The following is a 23,775-nucleotide window of genomic DNA, read 5'->3' as shown; positions in this document are numbered from 1 at the left end:
GCCACGTCCACAACGACCCTCTTTAGTGAACACCATTACAAAAAGTGAAATAACACGCTATCAAAAAGATTGATATAAATTAACATGGTACCGCTGTAAACATCATCTTGTCCCACAAAAACAAGCCACCATACAGCTCCATCAGTGCAAAAATAAAAAAGTTATAGCTCTCAGAATAAAACAATGCAAAAATAATAATTTTTTCTATAAAATAGTTTTTATTATATAAAAGCGCCAAAACATAAAAAAATATAAATGATGTATTGTTGTAATCTTACTAGCCCATGGATTTTGATCCCCCCCAGCCTAAAAATAGCAGCCTGCAGCTGCCCAGAAAAGGCACATCTATTAGGTGCGCCAATTCTGGCGCTTTGCCTGGCTCTTCCCACTTGCCCTGTAGTGGTGGCAAGTGGGGTAATATTTGTGGGGTTGACTTCACCTTTGTATTATCAGGTGACATCAAGCCCACGGCTCAGTAATGGAGAAGTGTTTTTAAGACACCTATCCATTACTAATCCTATAGTTGTATTGTAAAGACTCCTTTATTAATCTCAATTAAGCCATACAGCATCGCCTAATCCCAGCGAAGCACTCGATCTCCTGTAATAAAAATAAAATAAAAAAGCAACAATATACTATACCTGTCCGTTGTTGTGTCCCACAGTGGAATCCATGTCTGGGGAATATACAGTTTTCAATATGGACGTTACCAAGATGCGACCGTCCTGGCTGAAAACCATTGGTGAATGAGCTGCTGGGAATGCAAGCGTCAGTGACCGGGGGTGACGTCATAGAGGTAACCTCGGTCACTGGGCTCCGATCTCAGCTGGACTGAGCTGCGGTGACTTCGGTGAGATCCCCGCTAGTACCATGAGCGCTCACTGTGCTAGCGGGGATCCGATCACAGCTCAGCCTGGCTGGGAAAGGAGCTCAATGACGGAAGGTAACCTCTATGAGGCAGGGCCGGTTTTAGACAAAGTGGGGCCCCAAATGCTAACATTGTAAAATCACACGTTTAGGTAACATTACATAAGCGAGATGTGGATACAGGTGGCAGAGGGGCCTTTGCTGGCACTGTGGCCCCCATATTCAGGGGCCTTATATCAGCCAACGGGTCTGCCACCATTAGCATTACACAGGAGCGTTGCTAGGGTCAGAAAAGATTGGGGGGCCCCAAGCCCCAAGACAGAGTTGTCCCCCAACCCACTCTTAATTTTTTTAACACTGCAGATAACACAGCAGGGCTCCCAACTGTCCTGGATCCAGCGGGACAGTCCCGATTTTGACACTCCCACCCGCTATCACGGCCGGGATTGTAGTTTTCCCGCACTGCAAATTATCCACCACGCCCACGTGTCATTTCAGAAGGGGATGTGTACCGATCGCCATACAATTCCCTCTATGCACAGCACACTCCAGAACAGAAGCCCTCCCGGCTCACGTGACCAGTCACATGACTGTGACCTCATCCTATGTAACACCAGAGATAGCAGTAATAACTCTCGGAGAACAGATAATATAGTAGATGTCACCTGCAGTCCTATGTAACACCACAGATAGCCATAGCGTTTCAGAGTAAGACTATGTTCACATGCATTTTTTTCAGTAGCCAAAACCTGTTCTATTGGCAGTAAAAATGTTGCGTTCACCTGTTTTTCAGCTTGTTGCTGGTGTTCTTTACACTTTTTTCAGCTTTTTTTAAAGTGAGGATGTTTGCTTTGTCTACTGTATGTTTAAGGCCACGTTCACACGTTGATTGTTCGGTCAGTATTTCACATCAGTACGTGCAAGTCAAAACCAGGAGGGAGAGAAATCCAGAAGGGGTGACGTGTTCCTATGATACTTTTCCTCTGATTTTTCCACTGCTGTTTCTGCATTACAAATACTGATGTGAAATCCTGACCAAATACTGAACGTGTGAACGAGACTTAATAGTTTAATTCACCAAAACCACCTAAAAAATTGCAGCGAAAAAAGCCGTTGCAATATCTGCAGCTTTCTTTTTTTTATTCTTTCATTGCTTTCTACGGGTGAAAACGCACTGAAAGAAGTGACACGCTGCAGATGTAAAAAGCGCTACAGTTCTGAAATTCAGTCAGAAAAAAACAAGCGCATGCAGGAGATTTCAGAAATCTCATATGTTCTGCTGGCACTTTATAAAGCCGCTCTTGGCCACGTTCATAGGCAGAATCTCTGCAGCTTTTTCTTCTGCAAATAAGAAGTTTCCAGCATTTTACAGCACGAGCAAAGACTGAGATTTTCAGGAATCTCCGCACACCCTTTTATTTTCTCCTGACAGAATTTCACAACTGTGACGTTCCTTAAATCCGCAGCGTGTCACTTCTTTCAGCAATTTTTTTTCACCCGTAGAAAGCAATGAAAAAGTTTTAGAAAAGCTGCAAATGTCGCAACGCTGTTTTTTGCTGTATTTTTGGTGAATAAAACAAACTTTATTTAACATGTACTGTAGACAAAATGCAAATTGTAAAAAAAACAGCAAAAGCTCTAAGGGTATGTGTGTCCGCAATCAGTAAACTCTGGATGCTGCATACATCCACAGCATCCAACCCGCAGCGGCCAGATGTTACAGCATAGTGGATGGGATTTCTAGAAATTCCATATCCACTATGCATCCACATACGCCCGCACCTCACCCGCAGAGACGAACATGCAGCACGACTCTCCAGACCGCAGCATGTCAATTTATCTTACATAGATGCGAGTCTCCGCAAGAGATATCTCACCCCTACGATGTATTGGACGCGGTGATTCCGCATGGTTCAGTGACCACACGCGGAATCACCTGTGTAAGACGGCAGCACTTTGGACGGAGCACAAGTCCGCTGCTTCCAAAGTGCTGTCATTTCCGGATCGCCTGTGTCATGGTCCAGTCCGGAGTTTATCTTTTGCTGTCTTCACTCCGGACTGGTCATGCGGGGGTTAATCTCCTCAGCCTCATTCTGGAGCTAGCTGGGCTATTTCAATCCCTCACAGCCTGCTGACCAGTGTTAGTGATAGCTCAAGCTTGCAGTTTAGAGCCGCTGACCCTTGTACCCTGGTGATCCTCCTGCCTTTGACTGATATTCACGTGTATGACCCGGACTGATTTCTGACCCCGTCTCTTGGTATTCGTCTCTGCTGTTACGTACCCTCTCTGGCATCTGACTCCCCGGCTTGTAACCCGACCACGTATTTCGTCTCACGTTTTGGACCCCGTGCTCATGTTCTGGTTTTCTGACTCTCGGCTTTGGTATTTTGACTACGTGTATTGCTGCTCCTTCTGGTACGTCTGCTCCTGCTAGTTTCTGACTCGGTTCGTCTGACTATTCTCTCTCGTTACCTGTGGCACCTGTGCTGTTGCTCAGGGTTGCTGCTCTTAGGGTGTAACCTCTCTTCCCTCACCAGCTCCCCCTGGTGGAGGTTTCACTACATTCTGCACATACCCTAAAAAATGGGCGTTTTGAAAGCAGGGGTTTTACTGCCAAGAGAGCCGGCTTTGGCTGCAAAAAAAATGCACCAAAAATGCTGATTCCTATGCACACCTGTACTAGTACTATATATATGTATGATTTACCCTTATTATTTCACATGGGAATTCATTTATTTCTATGTCATAAATCACCTGATTCAGCAGACAATATCCGGGTCTTGTGTCATCCAGACAGCAGTGACAGGAGGTCGCCCTGCCACGTTACAAGCAGTGATTAGTGACTGCGGTCAGAGCTGATGCTGATCGCTGCTGTGTGTGGCTGTGAATCCTGATCCTGCAGCGATCAGCACAGAGCTCCGGACCACAGAGAGGAAATCACTGCACTCTGACCTGTTATTGCTGCTCTTACCGGGTTCTGCGGCTTCACTTAGGCATATGCATTCTCAGGACAGTGCTAGGAGCAGACATGATCAGGACTCAGGAGGAGACACACAGAGCTGCAGGCATCTTCCTGCACTGTCACTGTGCTGTAATCGACCCCTCCCCCTCAACTTTTAACCTGACTGCAGGGAGAAAGAGACAGGGGGGCTCAAGGGGCTTTGCGAGAGACACTCCAAGACTTCAGAGCAATGCACAGCATTATTCACTGCTGTACACCCTCTGGGCACTTCATAAATGGGCTGCAGATGCCTGGGGCCCCCTTTGTAGATGGGGGCCCCAGGCATCTGCCTGGTCTGCCTGGTCCAAACGCCGGCCCTGCTATGACGTCACCCCCAGTCACTGACGCTGCTTTTATTTAAATAATTAAAAAACAGCGTGGGGACCCCTCTATTCTTGATAACCAGTCTTACTGAAGCTGAAACCTGAGGGTTGCAGCCCCCAGCTGTGAGTTGTCTGGCTCGCTATCAAAAATAGGGGGGAACCCACGTTGTTTTGCTTTTTAATTACCATATTTATTTACAGCGCAGGAGCGGCAGATGAATACTCCCATCCGCCACTCCTGCTGTCACTGTTATTAGCAGCAACAGGGGTTGGCTGATGGGAGTAATAGTTCCATCATCAGCCGCCTGCTGTTTCCTTTATTACTTAAATGTGACTCTCATCAATCTCCCCTGCTTGCTCCGATCGCCGGCAGAGCAGGGGAGAATGATGATAGCCGTGTCCAGCACCCGGCGCCGGGAAACAGCGCTTATTGTAACGCTTCTTCCCCAGCGCCTATGCATGTCACATGAATGACATCAATGTGTGTTATGTGTATGCATGTGTGCGGGACGTTTTATGGCCCGTGCTGACATGTCAGCGTGTTTTGCCCATGGACACACAGCCCATAAAAACACACTGACAGTACACAGACCCATTCACTTGAATAGGCAAATAGCGCTGCATTTCTAACGAGTCTCTCCGCATGGCTAAGTAGCACTGTACAGCCACATATGGGGTATTGCCACGTTCAGTGGAAATTGTGGGACAAATTTTATTGTCATTTACATCCACTTCTTGTGTAAAAATGTAAAATCTTTGACTAAAACAAAATTTTGTTGGTAAGAATGTAGTTATTTTGTCCTCACTGCCCAATGGTATAAAATTCTGTGACACACCTGTGGTGTCAATATGATCACTGCACCACTAGATAAATTCAATGAGAGGTGTAGTTCATAAAATGGGGTCACTTATGGGGGCTTCTGCTGTTTTGGCACCTCATGAGCTCTCCCAGTGGGTCAATGCACCTGAAAACCATATCAGTAAAATCTGGTGCTCCTTCCCTTTGGCACATCAGGGGCTCTCCAAACGCAACATGGCGTCCAATCTGAATTTCAGCCAATTTTGCTTTGAAAAGTCAAACGGTGCTCCTTCCCTTCTGAGCTCTGCCATGCACCCAAACAGTGGTTACCTGCACATTTGGGGTATCAGGGTACTCAAGACAAATTGTACAACAACCTTTCGGGTCAAATTTCTCCTGTTACCCTTGGGAAAATAAAAAAAATTGGATCTAAAGTAAATTTTTTGTGAAAAAGTTAAACGTTTATTTTTTTTAAGCATTCCAAAAAATCCTGTGAAGCACCTGAAGGGTTAATAAACTTTTTGAATGTGGTTTTAAGCACCTTCAGGGGTGCAGTTTTTAGAATGGTGTCACTTTTGGGTATTTTCCATCATAGAAAATAGACCCCTCAAAGTGACTTCAAATGTGATGTGGTACCTAAAAATTGGTGTTGCAAAAATGAGAAATTGCTGTTTAACTTTTAACCCTTATAACTTCCTAAGAAAAAAAAATGTAGTTCCAAAATTGTGCTGATGTAAAGTAGACATGTGGAAAATGTTAATTATTAAGTATTTTATGTGACATATCTCTGTGACTTAAAGGCATGAAAATTCAAAGTTGGAAAATTGCGACATTTTAAAAATTTTTGCAAAATTTCCTATTCTTCACAAATAAACGCAAGTCATATCAAAGAGTTTTAACACTATCATGAAGTACAATATGTCATGAGAAAACAATGTCAAAATCATTGGGATCCATGGAAGCGTTCCAAAGTTATTACCTCATTCAAATAACTTGCGTTTATTTGTGAAAAAAATGGAAATATGGCAAAAATTTTGAAAATTTCGCAATTTTCCAACTTTGAATTTTTATGCCCTTAAATCACAGAGATACGGCACACAAAAAACTTGATAACTAACATTTCCCACATGTTTACTTTACATCAGCACAATTTTGGAACCAAAATTTTTTTTTGTTAGGAAGTTATAAGGGTTAAAAGTTGACCAGCGATTTCTCATTTTTACAACACCATTTTATTTTTAGGACCACATCACATTTGAAGCCACTTTGAGGGGTCTATATGATAGAAAATACCCAAAAGTGACACCATTCTAAAAACTGCACCCCGTAAGGTGCTCAAAACCACATTCAAGAAGTTTATTAACCCTTTAGGTGCATCACAGGAATTTTTTTGAATATTTAAAAAAAAAAATGAACATCTAACTTTTTTTCACAAAAAAAATACTTCAGGTTCAATTTTTTTTATTTTACCTAGGGTAACAGGAGAAATTGGACTGCAAAAGTTATTGTGCAATTTGTCCTGAGTACGCTGATACCTGATTTGTGGGGGGAACAACTGTTTCGGCGCATGGCAGAGCTCAGAATGGAAGGAGCGCCGTTTGACTTTTTCAATGCAAAATTGGCTGGAATTCAGATCGGACGCCATGTCACGTTTGGAGAGTCCCTGATGTACCTAAACAGTGGAAACCCCCTACAAGTGACCCCATTTTGGAAACTAGACCCCCCAAGGAACTTATCTAGATATGTGGTGAGAACTTTGACCCACAAGGGCTTTACAGAAGTTTATAACGTACAGTGGTACAATTAAAAAATCATATTTTTTCCACAAAAATGATCTTTTCACCCCAATTTTTATTTTCCCAAGGGTAACAGGACCCTAAAAGTTATTGTGCAATTTGTCCTGAGTACGCTGATACCCCACATGTGGGGGTAAACCACTATTTGGGCGCATGGCAGAGCTTGGAAGGGAAGCAGCGCCATTTGACGTTTTTGGCTGGAATTGAGATCAGACACCATGTCGTGATTGGAAAACCCCTGATGTACCAAAACAGTGGAAACCCCCCACAAATGACACCATTTTGGAAACTAGACCCCCCAAGGAACTTATCTATATGTGTGGTGAGCACTTTGAGCCCCCCAGTGCTTCACAGAAGTTTATAACGCCCGGGCGTGAAAATAAAAAATTTGTATTTTTTCCACAAACATGATCTTTTAGTCACCATTTTTTTATTTTCCCAAGGGTAACAGGAGAAATTGGACCCCAAAAGTTGTTGTCCAATTTGTCCTGAGTATGCTGATACCCCATATGTGGGAGAAAACTACTGTATGGGCACACGTCGGGGCTCGGAAGGGAAGTAGTGACGTTTTGGAATGCAGACATTGATGGAATGGTCTGCAGGTGTCATGTTGCCTTTGGAGAGCCCCTAATGTACCTAAACAGTGGAAACCCCCCACAAATGACCCCATTTTGAAAACTAGACCCCCTAAGGAACTTATCTAGATGTGAGGTGAGCACTTTGAACCCCCAAGGGCTTCACAGAAGTTTATAATGCCAGGGCATGAAAATAAAAAAATCGTATTTTTTCCACAAACATGATCAATTAGTCCCCAATTTTTTTATTTTCCCAAGGGTAACAGGAGAAATTGAACCCCAAAAGTTGTTGTACAATTTGTCCTGAGTACGCTGACACCCCATATGTGGGAGAAAACTACTGTATAGACACACGTCAGGGCTCGGAAGGGAAGTAGTGACGTTTTGGAATGCAGACTTTGATGGAATGGTCTGCGGGTGTCATGTTGCCTTTGGAGAGCCCCTAATGTACCTAAACAGTGGAAACACCCACAAATGACCCCATTTTGGAAACGAGAACCCCTAAGGAACTTATCTAGATGTGTGGTGAGCACTTTGAACCCCCAAGGGCTTCACAGAAGTTTATAATGCCCGGGCATGAAAATAAAAAAATCGTATTTTTTCCACAAACATGATCAATTAGTCCCCTATTTTTTTATTTTCCCAAGGGTAACAGGAGAAATTGAACCCCAAAAGTTGTTGTCCAATTTGTCATGAGTACGCTGACACCCCATATGTGGGAGAAAACTACTGTATGGACACACGTCGGGGCTCGGAAGGGAAGCAGTGACATTTTGGAATGCAGACTTTGATGGAATGGTCTGCGGGTGTCATGTGCGTTTGGAGAGCCCCTGATGTACCTAAACTATTGAAACTCCCCACAAGTGACCCCATTTTGGAAACTAGACCCCCCCACGGAACTTATCTAGATGTGTGGTGAGCACTTTGAACCCCCAAGTGCTTCACAGAAGTTTATAAAGCTCGGACGTGAAAATAAAAAATTCATTTTTTTCCACAAAAATATTTTTGCCCCCAATTTTTTATTTTCCTAAGGGTAACAGGAGAAATTGGACTCCATAAATTGTTTTGCAATTTGTCCTGAGTAGGCTGATACCCTACATGTGGGGGGTAAAACACTGTTTGGGCGCATGGCAGAGCTTGGAAGGGAAGGAGCACCATTTGACTTTTTCAACTCAGAATTGGCTGGAATTGAGATCAGACGCAACGTTGCATTTGGAGAGCCCCTGATGTGCCCAAACAGTGGAAACCCCCAATTCTAACTCCAACCCGAACCCCAACACACCCCTAACCCTAATATCAGCCCTAACCCTAGCCCTAACCCTAACCCTAGCCCTAACCCTATCCCTACCCTAACCCTAGCCCTAACCCTAACCCTAATGGAAAAATGGAAATAAATAATTTTTTTTATTTTATTATTTTTCCCTAACTAAGGGGGTGATAACGGGGGGTTTGATTTACTATTTATGGCGGTTTTTATGTTTGGCAGCTGTCGCACGCTAAAAGACGCTTTTTATTGTAAAAATAGTTTTTGCATCACCACATATTGAGAGCTATAATTTTTCCGTATTTTGACCCACCGAGTCATGTGAGGTCTTATTTTTTGTGGGACGAGTTGACGTTTTTATTGGTACCATTTTCGGGCACGTGACATTTTTTGATCGCTTTTTATTCCGATTTTTGGGACGCAGAATGAACAAAAACCAGCGTTTCATGAATTTCTTTTGGGGGAGTGCGTTTACACCGTTCTGCGTGCGGTAAAATTGATAAAGCGGTTTTATTCTTCGGGTCAGTACGGTTACAGCGATACCTCATTTAGGTCTTTTTTTATGTTTGTCGGTTTTATGCAATGAAAACTATTTTACATAAAAAATAATTATTTTTGCATCGCTTTATTCTGCGAGCTATAACTTTTTTATTTTTTCGCTGATGATGCTGTGTGGTGGCTCGTTTTTTGCGGGACAAGATGACATTTTCAGCGGTACCATGGATATTTATATGCGTCTTTTTGATCGCGCGTTATTACACTTTTTGTTTGGCGGTATGATAATAAATCATTATTTTTTGCTTCGTTTTTTATTTTTATTTTTTAAGGGGTTCGCTAAAGGGGTTAACTAATGGGACAGTTTTATAGGGCGGGTCGTTACGGACGCGGCGATACCTTATATTTGTACTTTTATTGTTTTTTTTTTTTTTTTTTTATTTCCAAAAAATGGATTTATTTGGGGGAATATTTTTTTTTTTTCTAATTTATTTGGCGATTTTTTTTTAAATTATTTTAACACTTTTTTTTATTTTTTTTTAACTTTATTAAATAGTCCCAGGTGGGACATCACTGTCCTGTGACAGATCGCTGATCTGTCACATCACAGATCACTGTGACAGATCAGCAATCTGTCACAGGCATTGAAGAAGACTTCCTCTTACCTGCGTTTTGCAGGCACTGAGGAAGCCAGCTTCCTGCAGGCCCCCGAAGGCCCCCGTTGCCATCTTGGATTCGGGGGCCTGCAGGAAAGGAGACCCCCGCAGCAGCGCTGCACATTGCGCTGCTGTGGGGGGCTCAGGGAAGCACGGAGGGAGCCCCCTCCCTGCCGATGCTTCCCTTTAACCCCCGGTAAACTGCGATCATGTTTGATCGTGGTGTGCAAGGGGTTAACGTGTCGGGGGCGGTCACCGCCCCTGACACATTGTGCCGGGTGTCAGCTGTGATAATCAGCTGACACCCGGCCGCGATCAGCGGCGCTCACCACATGGGCGCCGCTGATCGCGGTAGACGTACTATCCCGTCCATGGGCATAGGGGCCCGGGTCCCATGGACGGGATAGTACGTCTGATGTCAGAAAGGGGTTAACATGCAAACCACCCTTGGGTGTAAAGGGGTTAAAGATTATAATTTTAAACATAAAATCCTCAGCTAACAGCACTGATACATTGTAACAGCTCCTCAGCTAACAGCACTGATACATTGTAACAACCCATCATATAACAGCATTGATACATTGTAACAGCCCCTCAGTTAACAGCACTGATACATTGTAACAACCCCTCATCTAACAGCATTGATACATTGTAACAACCCCTCAGCCAGAAGCACTGATACATTGTAACATCCCCTCATCTATCAGCACTGATACATTGTAACAACCCCTCAGCTAACAGCACTGATACGTTGTAACATCCCCTCATCTAACAGCACTGATACATTGTAACAACCCCTCAGCTAACAGCACTGATACATTGTAACAACCCCTCAGCTAACAGCACTGATACATGAAACTTTCAGCTGCCCTGATGGTAACTGAGTGTTCTTTCTATTTCTGCAGGTTTCCACTTCTCTCCCAGGGTCCACACAGTGGTCCCGGAGAGCTGCGTTCTCATCATTTTGGGCCTCATTATGGGGGTGATCATTTACGTTGCGCGTATACAGGCTCCGGTGATGGACGGCGATGTCTTCTTCCTCTACCTCCTGCCCCCCATCATCCTGGACGCCGGTTACTTTCTCCCCATTCGACCTTTCTTTGAGAACCTGGGCCCCATCCTGTGGTACGCCGTCCTGGGGACTCTCTGGAACGTCTTGGGGATTGGACTGTCCCTTTATGGCATCTGCCAGGTGAAGGCGTTTGGGCTGACGGACGTCTCTCTGCTGCAGAATCTGTGGTTCGGGAGTCTGATCGCTGCCGTGGATCCGGTCGCCGTTCTCTCGGTGTTTGAGGAGATTCAAGTGAATGAGAAACTTTATATCTTAGTGTTCGGAGAATCTCTGCTCAATGATGCAGTGACTGTGGTGAGTTCAGACCGAGGCAAATCAGGGCTCCATAATGAGGGGCTCTGGGATTGGGGGCTCCAACCCCTGATTTTCATTGCTACAGTGCATTTAGAATAGAAAATAAAGGAACATTTTGTTTGCAGCTATTATACAAAGCTATGTATTTTTAAGGCAGTCTATGTACTCTGATCCTGCATGTCTTCACCTACATTTTTCAAGTTGGTAAGACGCAAAAGACATACCCCAGAATGTATAAGTGCAAGTTCAGACTACACAGATTGTTTGCTGTCTGAACACAATGAAACACTTAGGTATGCCCCGCATCCTGGTATAAATGTCCCTCATCCTGGTATATATGTCCACCATCCTGGTTGATATGTCCCTTATCTTGGTGTATATGTTTCCCATCCTGATATATAAGTTCCCATTTCTGGTATATATGTCCCCATCCATGGACCCTTCCTGGTATGTATGTCTTCCATCCTGAGCCAATCCTTGTATGTACTGTATGTCCCCTATCCTGTTATATATGTCCCCATCCTGGTATGTATGGCCTCCATGCTGATATATACAGTGGGTAAAAAAGTATTTAGTCAAATACCAATTGTGCAAGTTCTCCTACTTAAAAAGATTAGAGAGGCCTGTAATTGACATCGTAGGTAGACCACAATTATGAGAGTCAAAATGAGAAAACAAATCCATGAAATCACCTTGTCTGATTTGGCAACACTTATTTTTCAAATTATGGTGGAAAATAAGTATTTGGTCATTAACAAAAGGTCATCTCAATATTTTGTTATATATCCTTTGTTGGCAATGACAGAGGTCAAATGTTTTCTGTAAGTCTTCACAAGGTTGGCACACACTGTTGGTGGTATGTTGGCCCATTCCTACATGCAGATCTCCTCTACAGCAGTGATGCTTTGGACCTGTCGCTGGGCAACATGGACTTTCAAATCCCTCCAAAGGTTTTCTATGGGGTTTTCTATGGGGTTAACATCTGGAGACTGGCTAAGTCACTCCAGGACCTTCATATGCTTCTTAGGAAGCCACTCCTTCATTGCCCTGGTGGTGTGCTTGGGATCATTATCATGCTAAAAGACCCATCCACGTTTAATCTTCAATGCCCTTGCTGATGGAAGGAGGTTTGCACGCAAAATCTTATGATACATGGCTCCATTCATTCTTTCATGTACACGGATCAGTCGTCCTGGTCCCTTTGCAGAGAAACAGCTCCAAAGTATGATGTTGCCACCCCCATGCTTCACAGTAGGTATGATGTTCTTTGGATGTAACTCAGCATTCTGTCTCCTTCAAACACAATGAGTTTTGTTTCTACCAAACAGTTCTACTTTGGTTTCATCAGACCTTATGACATTCTCCCAATACTCTTCTGGATAATCCAAATGCTCGCTAGCAAACTTCAGACAGGCCTGGACATGTACTGGCTTAAGCAGGGGGACACATCTGGCCTGCAGGATCTGAGTCCCTGGCGGCGTAGTGTGTTACTGATGGTAGCCTTTGTTACGGTGGTGCCAGCTCTATGCAGGTCATTCACTAGGTCCACCCGTGTGGTTCTGGGATTTTTGCTCACCATTCTTGTGATCATTTTGACCCCACGGGGTGAGATCTTGTGTGGAGCTCCAGATCGAGGGAGATTATCAGTGGTCTTGTATGTCTTTCATTTTCTTATTATTGTTCCCACAGTTGATTTCATCACACCAAGCTGCTTGCCTATTGCAGATTCAGTCTTCCCAGCCTGGTGCAGGGCTACAATTTTGTTTCTGGTGTCCTTTGACAGCTCTTTGGTCTTTACCATAGTGGAGTTTGGAGTGTGACTGTCTGAGGTTGTGGACAGGTGTCTTTTATACTGATAACAAGTTCAAACAGGTGCCATTATTACTACAAGTAATGAATGGAGGACAGAGGAGCCTCTTAAAGAAGAAGTTACAGGTCTATGAGAGCCAGAAATCTTGCCTGTTTTTAGGTGACCAAATACTTATTTTCCACCATAATTTGCAAAATAAATCTTGCCAAATCAGACAAGGTGATTTTCTGGATTTGTTTTCTCATTTTGACTCTCATAGTTGTGGTCTACCTATGATGTCAATTACAGGCCTCTCTCATCTTTTGAAGTGGGAGAACTTGCTCAATTGGTGGCTGATTAAATATTTTTTTCCCCACTGTATGTCCCCATCTTGGTGTATATGTCTTCCATCCTGCTATATATGTCTACAATCTGGTAAATATGTGCCCCATCTTGATGTATATGTCCCCCATCTTGGTGTATGTGCCCCATCCTGCTATATATGTCCTCATCCTGGTATATATAATAATAATAATCTTTATTTTTATATAGCGCTAACATATTCCGCAGCGCTTTACAGTTTGCACACATTTCATCACTGTCCCCGATGGGGCTCACAATCTGAATTCCCTATCAGTATGTCTTTGGAGTGTGGGAGGAAACCCACGCAAACACGGGGAGAACATACAAACTCCTTGCAGATGTTGTCCTTGGTGGGATTCGAACCCAGGACCCCAGCGCTGCAAGGCTGCAGCGCTAACCACTGAGCCACCGTGCTGCCCATCCATATATATGTCCCCATCCTGTTATACATGTCACCCTGACTGGTGTATATGTTCCCCATGTTGGTATATATGTCCCTCATCTTCATATAGATGTCCCCTATGTTGGCATAGATGTCCCCCATCCTGGTAGATATGTCCCCCATCCTGGTATATATGTCCCCCATCCTGGCATATATCTCCCCCATCCTGATATATATGTCCCCCATCCTGGTAGACATGTCCCATATCTTGGTGTATCTGTCCCCCATCCTGGTATGTATATCTGTGGCACCCCTGAGGATTCAGTTGCCACAGAGGTACTGCACCTCCTCCTGAGGTGTGGTACCCCACCATCCAGGTAAGTTGGAGGCTCCTGACCATGCTCCAACACTTGCATCCCACACAACACAGTAGTTCAGCAAAGCCACATTGTGGCTCCCTGCTTGGAGTGTAGCAGAGCACCTTTGGTGGCTCCCTGCTTGGAACACGAAACGTAAAAAACGTAAAAGAGCAGGAAGGTTTAGGAGTTGAGTTCTGTTCAGTTCAGAGTCGGAGGAGAGAAGATCCCTGGGAGAGGGATGGAGGAAGGAGGTGCTGCAGCAGATCTCAGTGACCTGGGTCTGCTGGTACGGGAAAGGAAAGAAGGAGAAAGACATTGAACAGAAACCTGATCTTCCATAAGAAGGAGAGACTAGTACGGAACGTAGGAGTAAAAGGGAACAGAGGATGTGGGTTAGGAGAGAACCCTGACTAGAAGTTCTAAGTGCAGGCCGGGGCCCGGTCCCCGAGGTTGTATGGGCACTAATGGTCCTACAGCAGACACCGGTGGAGTAGTGAGCTGTAAATGCACTACTCCCATCTAACACTTGAGGGCACAGCAGCAACTTGGATAGTGAGCCGGGACTTAGGAGTGAGGAGTCCCCGAAGCAGGCTACAGCTGTCTGCTGTACAAGTATTGTTCTTGGGAACATCTGTCAGGAGGAACGCCAGTGTAACTCAGTACTAGGAGTACTTCACCCCAAAGGCGCTATAAGAGGAGACGTTCAGAAAGGCACATGTTGGCGGAGTGTTGGAAGGGAGCATTCCATCTGACCTGGAGGTTGACTGGGTCCCTGACCCGGAGGACACAGCACGGAGGCAGGCACCTGTGTGTACTACAGACTGCGAGTAAAGCTTTGGAACTACATGCCCTGGTGTCCTCCAATTATTCCTGTGCTAACACACCCTGTACCAATACATCGGGTACCAGCTTCTACACCGCCTGTGCCTCTCCTCTACCCCTCCATCTACACTGCCCTGGGACTACAGCTCCACCTGTGGGGAGCTTCACCATCTTGGCTGCAACACATCACCAGTCCCAGATGATCTGCATGCAGCGTTGGCTTAACATCTCGCTTGCCGAGTACCACAGGTGGCCTCACGAACTATTCATTTAATCAACTACATTCCACCATTCAATTCCCCCATTACTTGGGCGCCCAGGGCCACGGACCGGGTCACTGCTGCTGTGACACATCCCGCTGACAACGGCCTGGTACCGAGTACCCCACAGGCCTGGGAGGGCGACCCAACTTGGCGTCACGAACAGGATGACGAGACCCGATGCCATCGGGTTCTGTGTGTCTAAGACTTAACGTTTTTGAAAATGTGCAGAAGACCCAATTTAATAGACTTTAAAATGAACGCTAAAAATGGCCGCTGGCGTGGTGAAGAAGGGCGTGATAACATGGGAGGTCCTAAGAAAAGACCGCGAACTGTCCTGGGCCTCCCCTGCCTGAATTGCTATGCAACGGCGACATGGCCCACCCCCGAGGGGTTCGTATACTGGACGGGTATGGAGAAGCTGGAAGAAGACGCCGCCCCAAGAAGGAGGAGCGGAAGCCAGTGGCGGGAAAGGAGCCGAGACAGGAAGAATGCCAGAATGCCATCTTGGAAGGAGAAGGGAGGAGGCCTGCGGAACGCGAGGAGGTTATGCTGGATCTCCCCGGCGCCATGGCTGAAGGCTCCAACCCAGTGTCCGAGATGAACCGCCAGCAGCTGGAGGACTAAATAGCCCAGCTGACGCGCCACCTGCAACTGAGGCAGGAAGCGCTATGGACCTTAAATCTGCAGCGTGCCCAGGAGGGGCCTACACCTGCGGTACCCGCGACACCGGTACCTGTTGCTGCTGCACCGGATCTTTTCCAGGCAGACGCTGTGGAGCCTGCGACCGCTGCCATACCACTGGCAGCGTATATTGTCACCTCTCTGCCGCCACCACAGGAGGAGTTGTACAAGGCCCTGGGAGCCGAAGCGGAGGAAGAAGAGCTCCCGTCCGGACCTGACGCGGCCGCGCCGGTCCCTCCAGAGACCCCTGCGGACCCGGAGCCGCCATTAGCTCCACCGCCGTCCCCGGTATCCCACTGAGCAGCCTCCACTGCCACTATACCTGCACCGGAGCAGAGACCGCACCGCCGGGAGGCACCAGGTATATACCCCGGCCCTCCTAATGGGTTGCCCTCCGACTTCACGTTGTCGGAGCCTGGCTTGCGGGAACTCGAAGTGGGGCAGTTGGAAGAGTCAGCTGGGGACGCTAGGCTGTCAGAGATGGAGAGGTGGAAGAGGTCCCTACTGAGAAGGGTACGGCTGGAGCAGGTGCGCACGATCCGGCATCTTCAGGGCTTGGAGGAGTCTAGTTCGCTTTGGGATATCGACATTGGGATCCCTTGGCTGAAAAGCCCCCGCGTAGCCGCCTACCAGCGCCAACAGGCCGCGGCCTCCCTGGATGTTAGGCCCCACACCAGGGCAGCGGAACCACCCACCAATGAGGAACAGCTGATGGGCATTGATATGCATCATGGGTTCCCTTTACCACTGCTTCAGTGCCCTAGGCAGCAATCGCACCAGCTGTTACCACCAGGCCCTATGGCAAGCAACCAGCAACAGGATGAAGACACCCAAAGTTTCTCCCCTGGAAGCAGTTCCAGTAACCAGTTTCCAGAAATCCCAGGAGGAGACCACCACTAGCAATCTCAAGCAAAAATAATAACTCTCGTTACCCAGGAGGGTATTTGCACCATTGTGCCTTTTGTTTTCTAACTGTGATCATCATGGTTTTGTTTTGTTTTTCCAGTGTTGCCCAGTTATATTGGCAGCTTTCACATTGAACTGCAGAGATCATGAGCGCTGAATGGTCCAGAACTGTTATTGTAAATAGTTGCACCTCTTTAGGTGCCCTCTCTTGGTTTTACATAGACACTTTGCGAAGATAATGTCTACCTCATCTGGAGCATGACGCCAATCAAAGGACACTGCAAGAGATCCCGGCTGGGAGCGGTGTCCAGCACTTACAAGAATTATTGAAAGTTTTAATGTGAAGTATTTGATAATGTGTCTTATGATAGCTTTCATATAAGATGTAGGAATGTTTAAATAAAGAGATGAGAGATTTGAATAAAAAATGAAGATTTGGAAAATGTAGGTGATGAACCAGGTATCAGTGGTTATCACTTTAAGCTAATGACAGAAAGGTGGAAAATGTGAAAAAGGAAACATGATGAAGAAATAGATTGATGATGAAACTTGCACTTTTGAATTAAGACTTTAGATAGTTAACTAAGAATTGTTTGCAACGTTCAAGAAACCGTGCCTCTCACATTGGGAAGTTTAGTATAAGAAATGTTTATTCAGCATTATAAAACTTTTGTATGTTCCTGTATTGTTAACTCTGTTTAGCTTGCAGCCCGCGGACGTGCTGTGTTTAACGGGGGGAGTGTGGCACCCCTGAGGATTCAGTTGCCACAGAGGTACTACACCTCCTCCTGAGGTGTGGTACCCCACCATCCAGGTAAGTTGGAGGCTCCTGACCACGCTCCAACTCTTGCATCCCACACAGCACAGTAGTTCAGCAAAGCCACATTGCGGCTCCCTGCTTGGAGTGTAGCAGAGCACCTTTGGTGGCTCCCTGCTTGGAACACGAAACGTGCTGGGAGGCGGGTGGAGTTAGAATACATAAAAGAGCAGGAAGGTTTAGGAGTTGAGTTCTGTTCAGTTCAGAGTCGGAGGAGAGAAGATCCCTGGGAGAGGGATGGAGGAAGGAGGTGCTGCAGCAGATCTCAGTGACCTGGGTCTGCTGACACGGGAAAGGAAAGAAGGAGAAAGACTTTGAACAGAAACCTGATCTTCCATAAGAAGGAGAGACTAGTACGGAACGTAGGAGTAAAAGGGAACAGAGGACGTGGGTTAGGAGAGAACCCTGCCTTGAAGTTCTAAGCGCAAGGCCGGGGCCCAGTCCCCGAGGTTGTATGGATACTACTGGTCCTACAGCAGACACCAGTGGAGTAGTGAGCTGTAAATGCACTACTCCGATCTAACACTTGAGGGCACAACAGCAACTTGGATAGTGAGCCGGGACTTAGGAGTGAGGAGTCCCCGATGCAGGCTACAGCTGTCTGCCGTACAAGTATAGTTCTTGGGAACATCTGTCAGGAGGAACTCCAATGTAACTCAGTACTAGGAGTACTTCACCCCAAAGACGCTATAAAAGGAGACGTTCAGAAAGGCACATGTTGGCGGAGTGTTGGAAGGGAGCATTCCATCTGACTTGAGGTTGACTGGGTCCCTGACCCGGAGGACACAGCATGGAGACAGGCACCTGTGTGTACTACAGACTGTGAGTAAAGCTTTGGAACTACATGCTCTGGTGTCCTCCAATTATTCCTGCGCTAACACACCCTGTACCACTACATCGGGGTACCAGCTTCTATGCCGCCTGTGCCTCTCCTCTACCCTCCATCTACACTGCCCTGGGACTACAGCTCCACCTGTGAGGAGCTTCACCATCTTGGCTGCAACAAACCACCAGTCCCAGAGGATCTGCATCCAGCGTCGGCTTAACATCTCACTTGCCGAATACCACAGGTGGCGTCACGAACTATTCATTTAATCAACTACATTCCACCATTCAATTCCCCCATTACTTGGGCGCCCAGGGCCACGGACCGGGTCACTGCTGCTGTGACACATCCCGCTGACAACTGCCCGGTACCGAGTACCCCACAGCCCTGGGAGTGCGACCCACATCCTCATCCTGGTATATATGTTCCGATCCTGGTATATACACTGTGTGCAGAATTATTAGGCAATGAATATTTTGATCACATCATCCTTTTTATACATGTTGTCCTAGTGCAAGCTGTATAGGCTTGAAAGCCAACTGCCAATTATGTAAATCAGGTGATTTGCATCTCTGTAATGAGGAGGGGTGTGGTCTAATGACATCAACACCCTATATAAGGTGTGTTTAATTATTAGGCAACTTCCGTTCCTTTGGCAAAATGGATCAGAAGAAAGATTTGACAGACTGAAAAGTCAAAAATTGTGAGATGTCTTGCAGATGGGGTGCAGCAGTCTTGTAATTGCCAAACTTTTGAAGCGTGATCACAGAACAATCAAGCGTTTCATGGCAAATAGCCAACGGGGTCGCAAGAAGCGTGTTGATAAAAAAAGGTGCAAAATACCTGCCCATGAATTGAGGAAAATCAAGCGTCAAGCTGCCAAGATGCCATTTGCCACCAGTTTTGCCATAATTCAGAGCTGCAACGTTACTGGAGTATCAAAAAGCACAAGGTGTGCCATACTCAGGGACATGGCCAAAGTTAGGAGGGCTGGAAAACGACCACCTTTCAACAAGAAACATAAGATAAACGTCAAGACTGGACCAAGAAATATCTTGAGTGATTTTTCTAAGGTTTTATGGACTGATGAAATGAGAGTGACTCTTGATGGGCCAGATGGATGGGCCCGAGGCTGGATCAGTAAAGGGCAGAGAGCTCCACTCCGACTCAGATGCCAGCAAGGTAGAGGTGGGGTACTGGTATGGGCTGGTATCATCAAAGGTGAACTTGTGGGACCTTTTCAGGTTGAGGATGGAGTGAAGCTCAACTCCCAGACCTACTGCCAGTTTCTGGAAGACACCTTCAAGCAGTGGTGCAGGAAGAAGTCGGTATTGTTCAAGAAAAACATGATTTTCATGCAGGACAATGCTCCATCACATGCATCCAAATACTCCACAGCGTGGCTGGCCAGTAAAGGTTTAAAAGAAGAAAAATGATGACATGGCCCCCTTGTTCACCTGATCTGAACCCCATAGAGAACCTGTGGTCCCTCATAAAATGTGAGATCTACAAGGAGGGAAAACAGTACACCTCTCGGAACATTGTCTGGGAGGCTGTTGTGGCTGCTGCATGCAATGTTGATCATAAACAGATCAAGCAACTGACAGAATCTATGGAAGGAAGGCTTTTGAGTTTCATCGTAAAGAAAGGTGGCTATATTGGTCACTGATTTTTTTTTTTTTTTTGAATGTCAGAAATGTTTATTTCTAAATTTTATGTTATATTGGTTTACCTGGTGAAAATAAACAAGTGAGATGGGTATATATTTTGTTTTGATTAAGTTGCCTAATAATTCTGCACAGTAATAGTTACCTGAAAAAACAGATGTCCTCCTAAGATAGCCAAATCTAAAAAAAACCATTCCAACTTCCAAAAATATTAAGCTTTGATATTTATGAGTCTTTTGGGTTGATTGAGAACATAGTTGTTGTTCCATAATAAAAAGAATCCTCTCAAATACAACTTGCCTAATAATTCTGCACGCAGAGTATATTCCCTGTCCTGGTATATACAGTATGTCCTTCATCCTGGTATATATGTCCCCCATCCTTGGCCCCTTCCTGGTATGTATGTCTTCCATCCTGGGCCAATTCTTGTATATATGTCCCCTATCCTGGTACATATGTCCACATCCTGGAATATATGTCCCCCATTCTGGTATATACAGTAGGTACGGAAAGTATTCAGACCCCTTTAAATTTTTCACTTTTTGTTTCATTGCATCCATTTGGTAAATTCAAAAAAGTTCATTTTTTATCATTAGTGTACACTCTGCACCCCATATTGAGTGAAAAAAAACAGAAATGTAGAAATCTTTGCAAATTTATTAAAAAAGAAAAATCGAAATATCACATGGTCATAAGTATTCAGACCCTTTTCTCAGACACTCATATTTAAGTATTTAAGTCACATGCTGTCCATTTCCTTGTGATCCTCCTTTGGTTCTGCTCCTTCATTGGAGTCCAGCTGTGTTTAATTAAACTGATAGGACTTGATTTGTAAAGGCACACACCTGTATGTATAAGAGCTCACAGCTCACAGTGCATGTCAGACCAAATGAGAATCATGAGGTGAAAGGAACTGGCCAAGGAGCTCAGAAACAGAATTGTGGCAAGGTACAGATCTGGCCAAGGTTACAAAAGAATTTCTGCAGTACTCAATGTTCCTAAAAGTACAGTGGCCTCCATAATGTAAGGGACCCCATGACCCACCATGTCCAGGTCCGGACACGAGTCCGGTACTGCACAGAATGGGACAGGTTGAAAGCACCCGCAGACACAGAAAGGTATGGCCACAGGCGTGCAGGACCTGCGACAAGTGATTGCAGGAGGAGGGGCCAGCCGCTGGAGCTCCCGAAGCCATCAGCGGAGCACTGAGGGTACAACCGCGGGGTGACCGACAAGCATATAAACAAAAGAGTAACCGGGTACGAGCGGGTGTCAGGAAACCGAGTGGGTAATACCAGAGCCGAGGGAAGTCAGAAACCAAGCCAGGGTCCAAAAAACAGATAATCCTCATACAGAACCTTATCGACAGGCAAGTGCGACATGGGGGACAGGCAAAACGGGATGTAAACTCACAAGGCAGGCACAAGGCACAAACACACAAGTGTACAAGAGTCACTTAACTCAGTCGAGGGCAGAAATATAACTGACAAGGATGCAAGCCTCCCGCGGCTATAAAAATCCCTCCCCTACCCAAAGGGAGGCCACCAGGATTAACCCCCGAGGCTCCTTAAATGGAAGAAGTTTGGGACCACCAGAGGTCTTCCTTGACCTGGCCGTCCACCCAAACTGAGCAATCATGGGAGAAGAGCCTTGGTGAGAGAGGTAAAGAAGAACCCCAAGATCACTGTGGCTGAGCTCCACAGAGGCAGTTGGGAAATGGGAGAAAGTTCCACAAAGTCAACTATCAGTGGAGCCCTCCACCAGTCGGGCCTTTATGGCAGAGTGGCCCGACTGAAGCCACTCCTTAGTGCAAGACATATGAAAGCCCGCATAGAGTTTGTTGAAAAACACATGAAGGACTCCCAGACTATGAGAAATAAGATTCTCTGGTCTGATGAGACGAAGATAGAACTTTTTGGTGATAATTATAAGCGATATGTGTGGAGAAAACCAGGCACTGCTCATCACCTGCCCAATACAATCCCAACAGTGAAACATGGTGGTGGCAGCATCATGCTATGGGGGTGTTTTTTAGTTGCAGAGACAGGACGACTGGTTGCCATTGAAGGTACACATGAATGCGGCAAAGTATAGAGATATTCTGGATGAAAACCTCTTCCAGAGTGCTCTGGACCTCAGACATGGCCGAAGGTTCACCTTCCAACAAGACAATGACCCTAAACACACAGCTAAAATAATGAAGGATTGGCTTCATCACAACTCTGAGCATTCTTGACTGGCCCAGTCAGAGCCCTGACCCTAAACCCAATTGAGCATCTCTGGAGAGACCTGAAAATGGCTGTCCACCAACGTTCACCATCCAACCTGACGGAACTGGAGAGGATCTGCAAGGAAGAATTGCAGAGGATCCCCAAATCCAGGTGTGAAAAACTTGTTGCATCATTCCCAAAAAGACTTTTTAAATAAATTTGCAAAAATGTCTACATTTCTGTTTTTTTCAGTCAAGATGGGGTGCAGAGTGTACATTAATGAGAAAAAAATGAACTTTTTTGAATTTACCAAATGGCTGCAATGAAACAAAGAGTGAAAAATTTAAATTGGTCTGAATACTTTCCTTATCCACTGTATGTCCCCCATCCTGGTATATAAGTTCCTCATTCTGTTATATATGTTACCCATCCTGGTATTTATGTCCCACATCCTTGGCCCCTTCCTGGTATGCATGTCTTCCATCCTGTGCCAATCCTTGTATATATGTTCCCTATCCTGGTATATACAGTGCATTGCGAAAGTATTTGGCCCCCTGGAACTTTTCAATCTTTTCCCACATATCATGCTTCAAACATATAGATACTAAATGTAAATTTTTGATGAAGAGTCAACAACAAGTGGAACACAATTGTGAAGTTGAATGAAATTTATCGGTTATTTTAAATTTTTGTGGAAATTCAAAAACTGAAAAGTGGGGCGTGCAATATTATTCGGCCCCTTTAACTTGGTTCCCTGAAAAATGCCCACAGGAAAATTGTCCACACGGAAAATTGCCCACATGGAAAATTGCCCACATGGAAAATTGCCCACATGGAAAATTGCCCACACGGAAAATTGCCCACAAGGAAAATTGCCCATATGGAAAATTGCCCACAAGGAAAATTGCCCACACGGAAAATTGCCCACATGGAAAATTGCCCACACGGAAAATTGCCCACAAGGAAAATTGCCCATATGGAAAATTGCCCACAAGGAAAATTGCCCATATGGAAAATTGCCCACATAGAAAATTGCCAATTGCAGCATTACAGAGTTTAAGATCTATGATTTTTGAGGTGCAAGGTGAGAATGTTCACATGATATGTGATTAACTTGTGATTTACAGTTGATCTAGTGCAAAACTGCAAAAATGAAGATCTGTGTTTGTAGCAGTCTGTCATTATCAGCAATAGATAGATATAGTCTGCTCTCATCTCTCACTGATTCTGCCTTACTCCTCCCACCAGCCCAAAACAGCAGCACATGCAGAACCAGGAGCAGTGTGATCCACAGGAGCTATCACCGCTCTCAGTTCTCACAAAAGTATCACTGTATTATCTGTGGAGTTACATGGGACTGCAGGTCACATCTAATACATTATCATCTCAGTGGGAGCCCACCAAAAGCAGGGAGCTGCTGGCAGAGATAGTTGTTCCTGGAAGCCAAGAAGGCATAGCAAAAAGGTGAAATTCTGCCACTTGTACCACCTTGTGTACTTGCTGAGAGTGTATGTTTTTGCAGTGGTGTAACTGGAGTCCAATGGGCC

General features: G+C 45.5%; 1 protein-coding gene across 1 annotated transcript in view; it reads left to right on the top strand.

Annotated features, from left to right (window-relative positions):
* Positions 1 to 23,775, top strand: part of LOC141101083 (sodium/hydrogen exchanger 2-like) — a 153,411-nt gene that overhangs the window by 13,765 nt on the left and 115,871 nt on the right. The window contains exon 2 of the mRNA XM_073589917.1: positions 10,683 to 11,143. Coding sequence (XP_073446018.1) covers positions 10,683 to 11,143 — 461 coding nt within the window. The remainder of the gene's footprint in view (positions 1 to 10,682; positions 11,144 to 23,775) is intronic.

Source organism: Dendrobates tinctorius, unplaced genomic scaffold, assembly GCF_039654945.1.
Source record: "Dendrobates tinctorius isolate UK_male_01 unplaced genomic scaffold, ASM3965494v1 ptg000114l, whole genome shotgun sequence".
Lineage (NCBI taxonomy): Eukaryota > Metazoa > Chordata > Amphibia > Anura > Dendrobatidae > Dendrobates > Dendrobates tinctorius.
The sequence above is the reverse complement of the archived record's forward strand: the minus strand, read 5'-3'. Positions and strand labels throughout refer to the sequence as shown.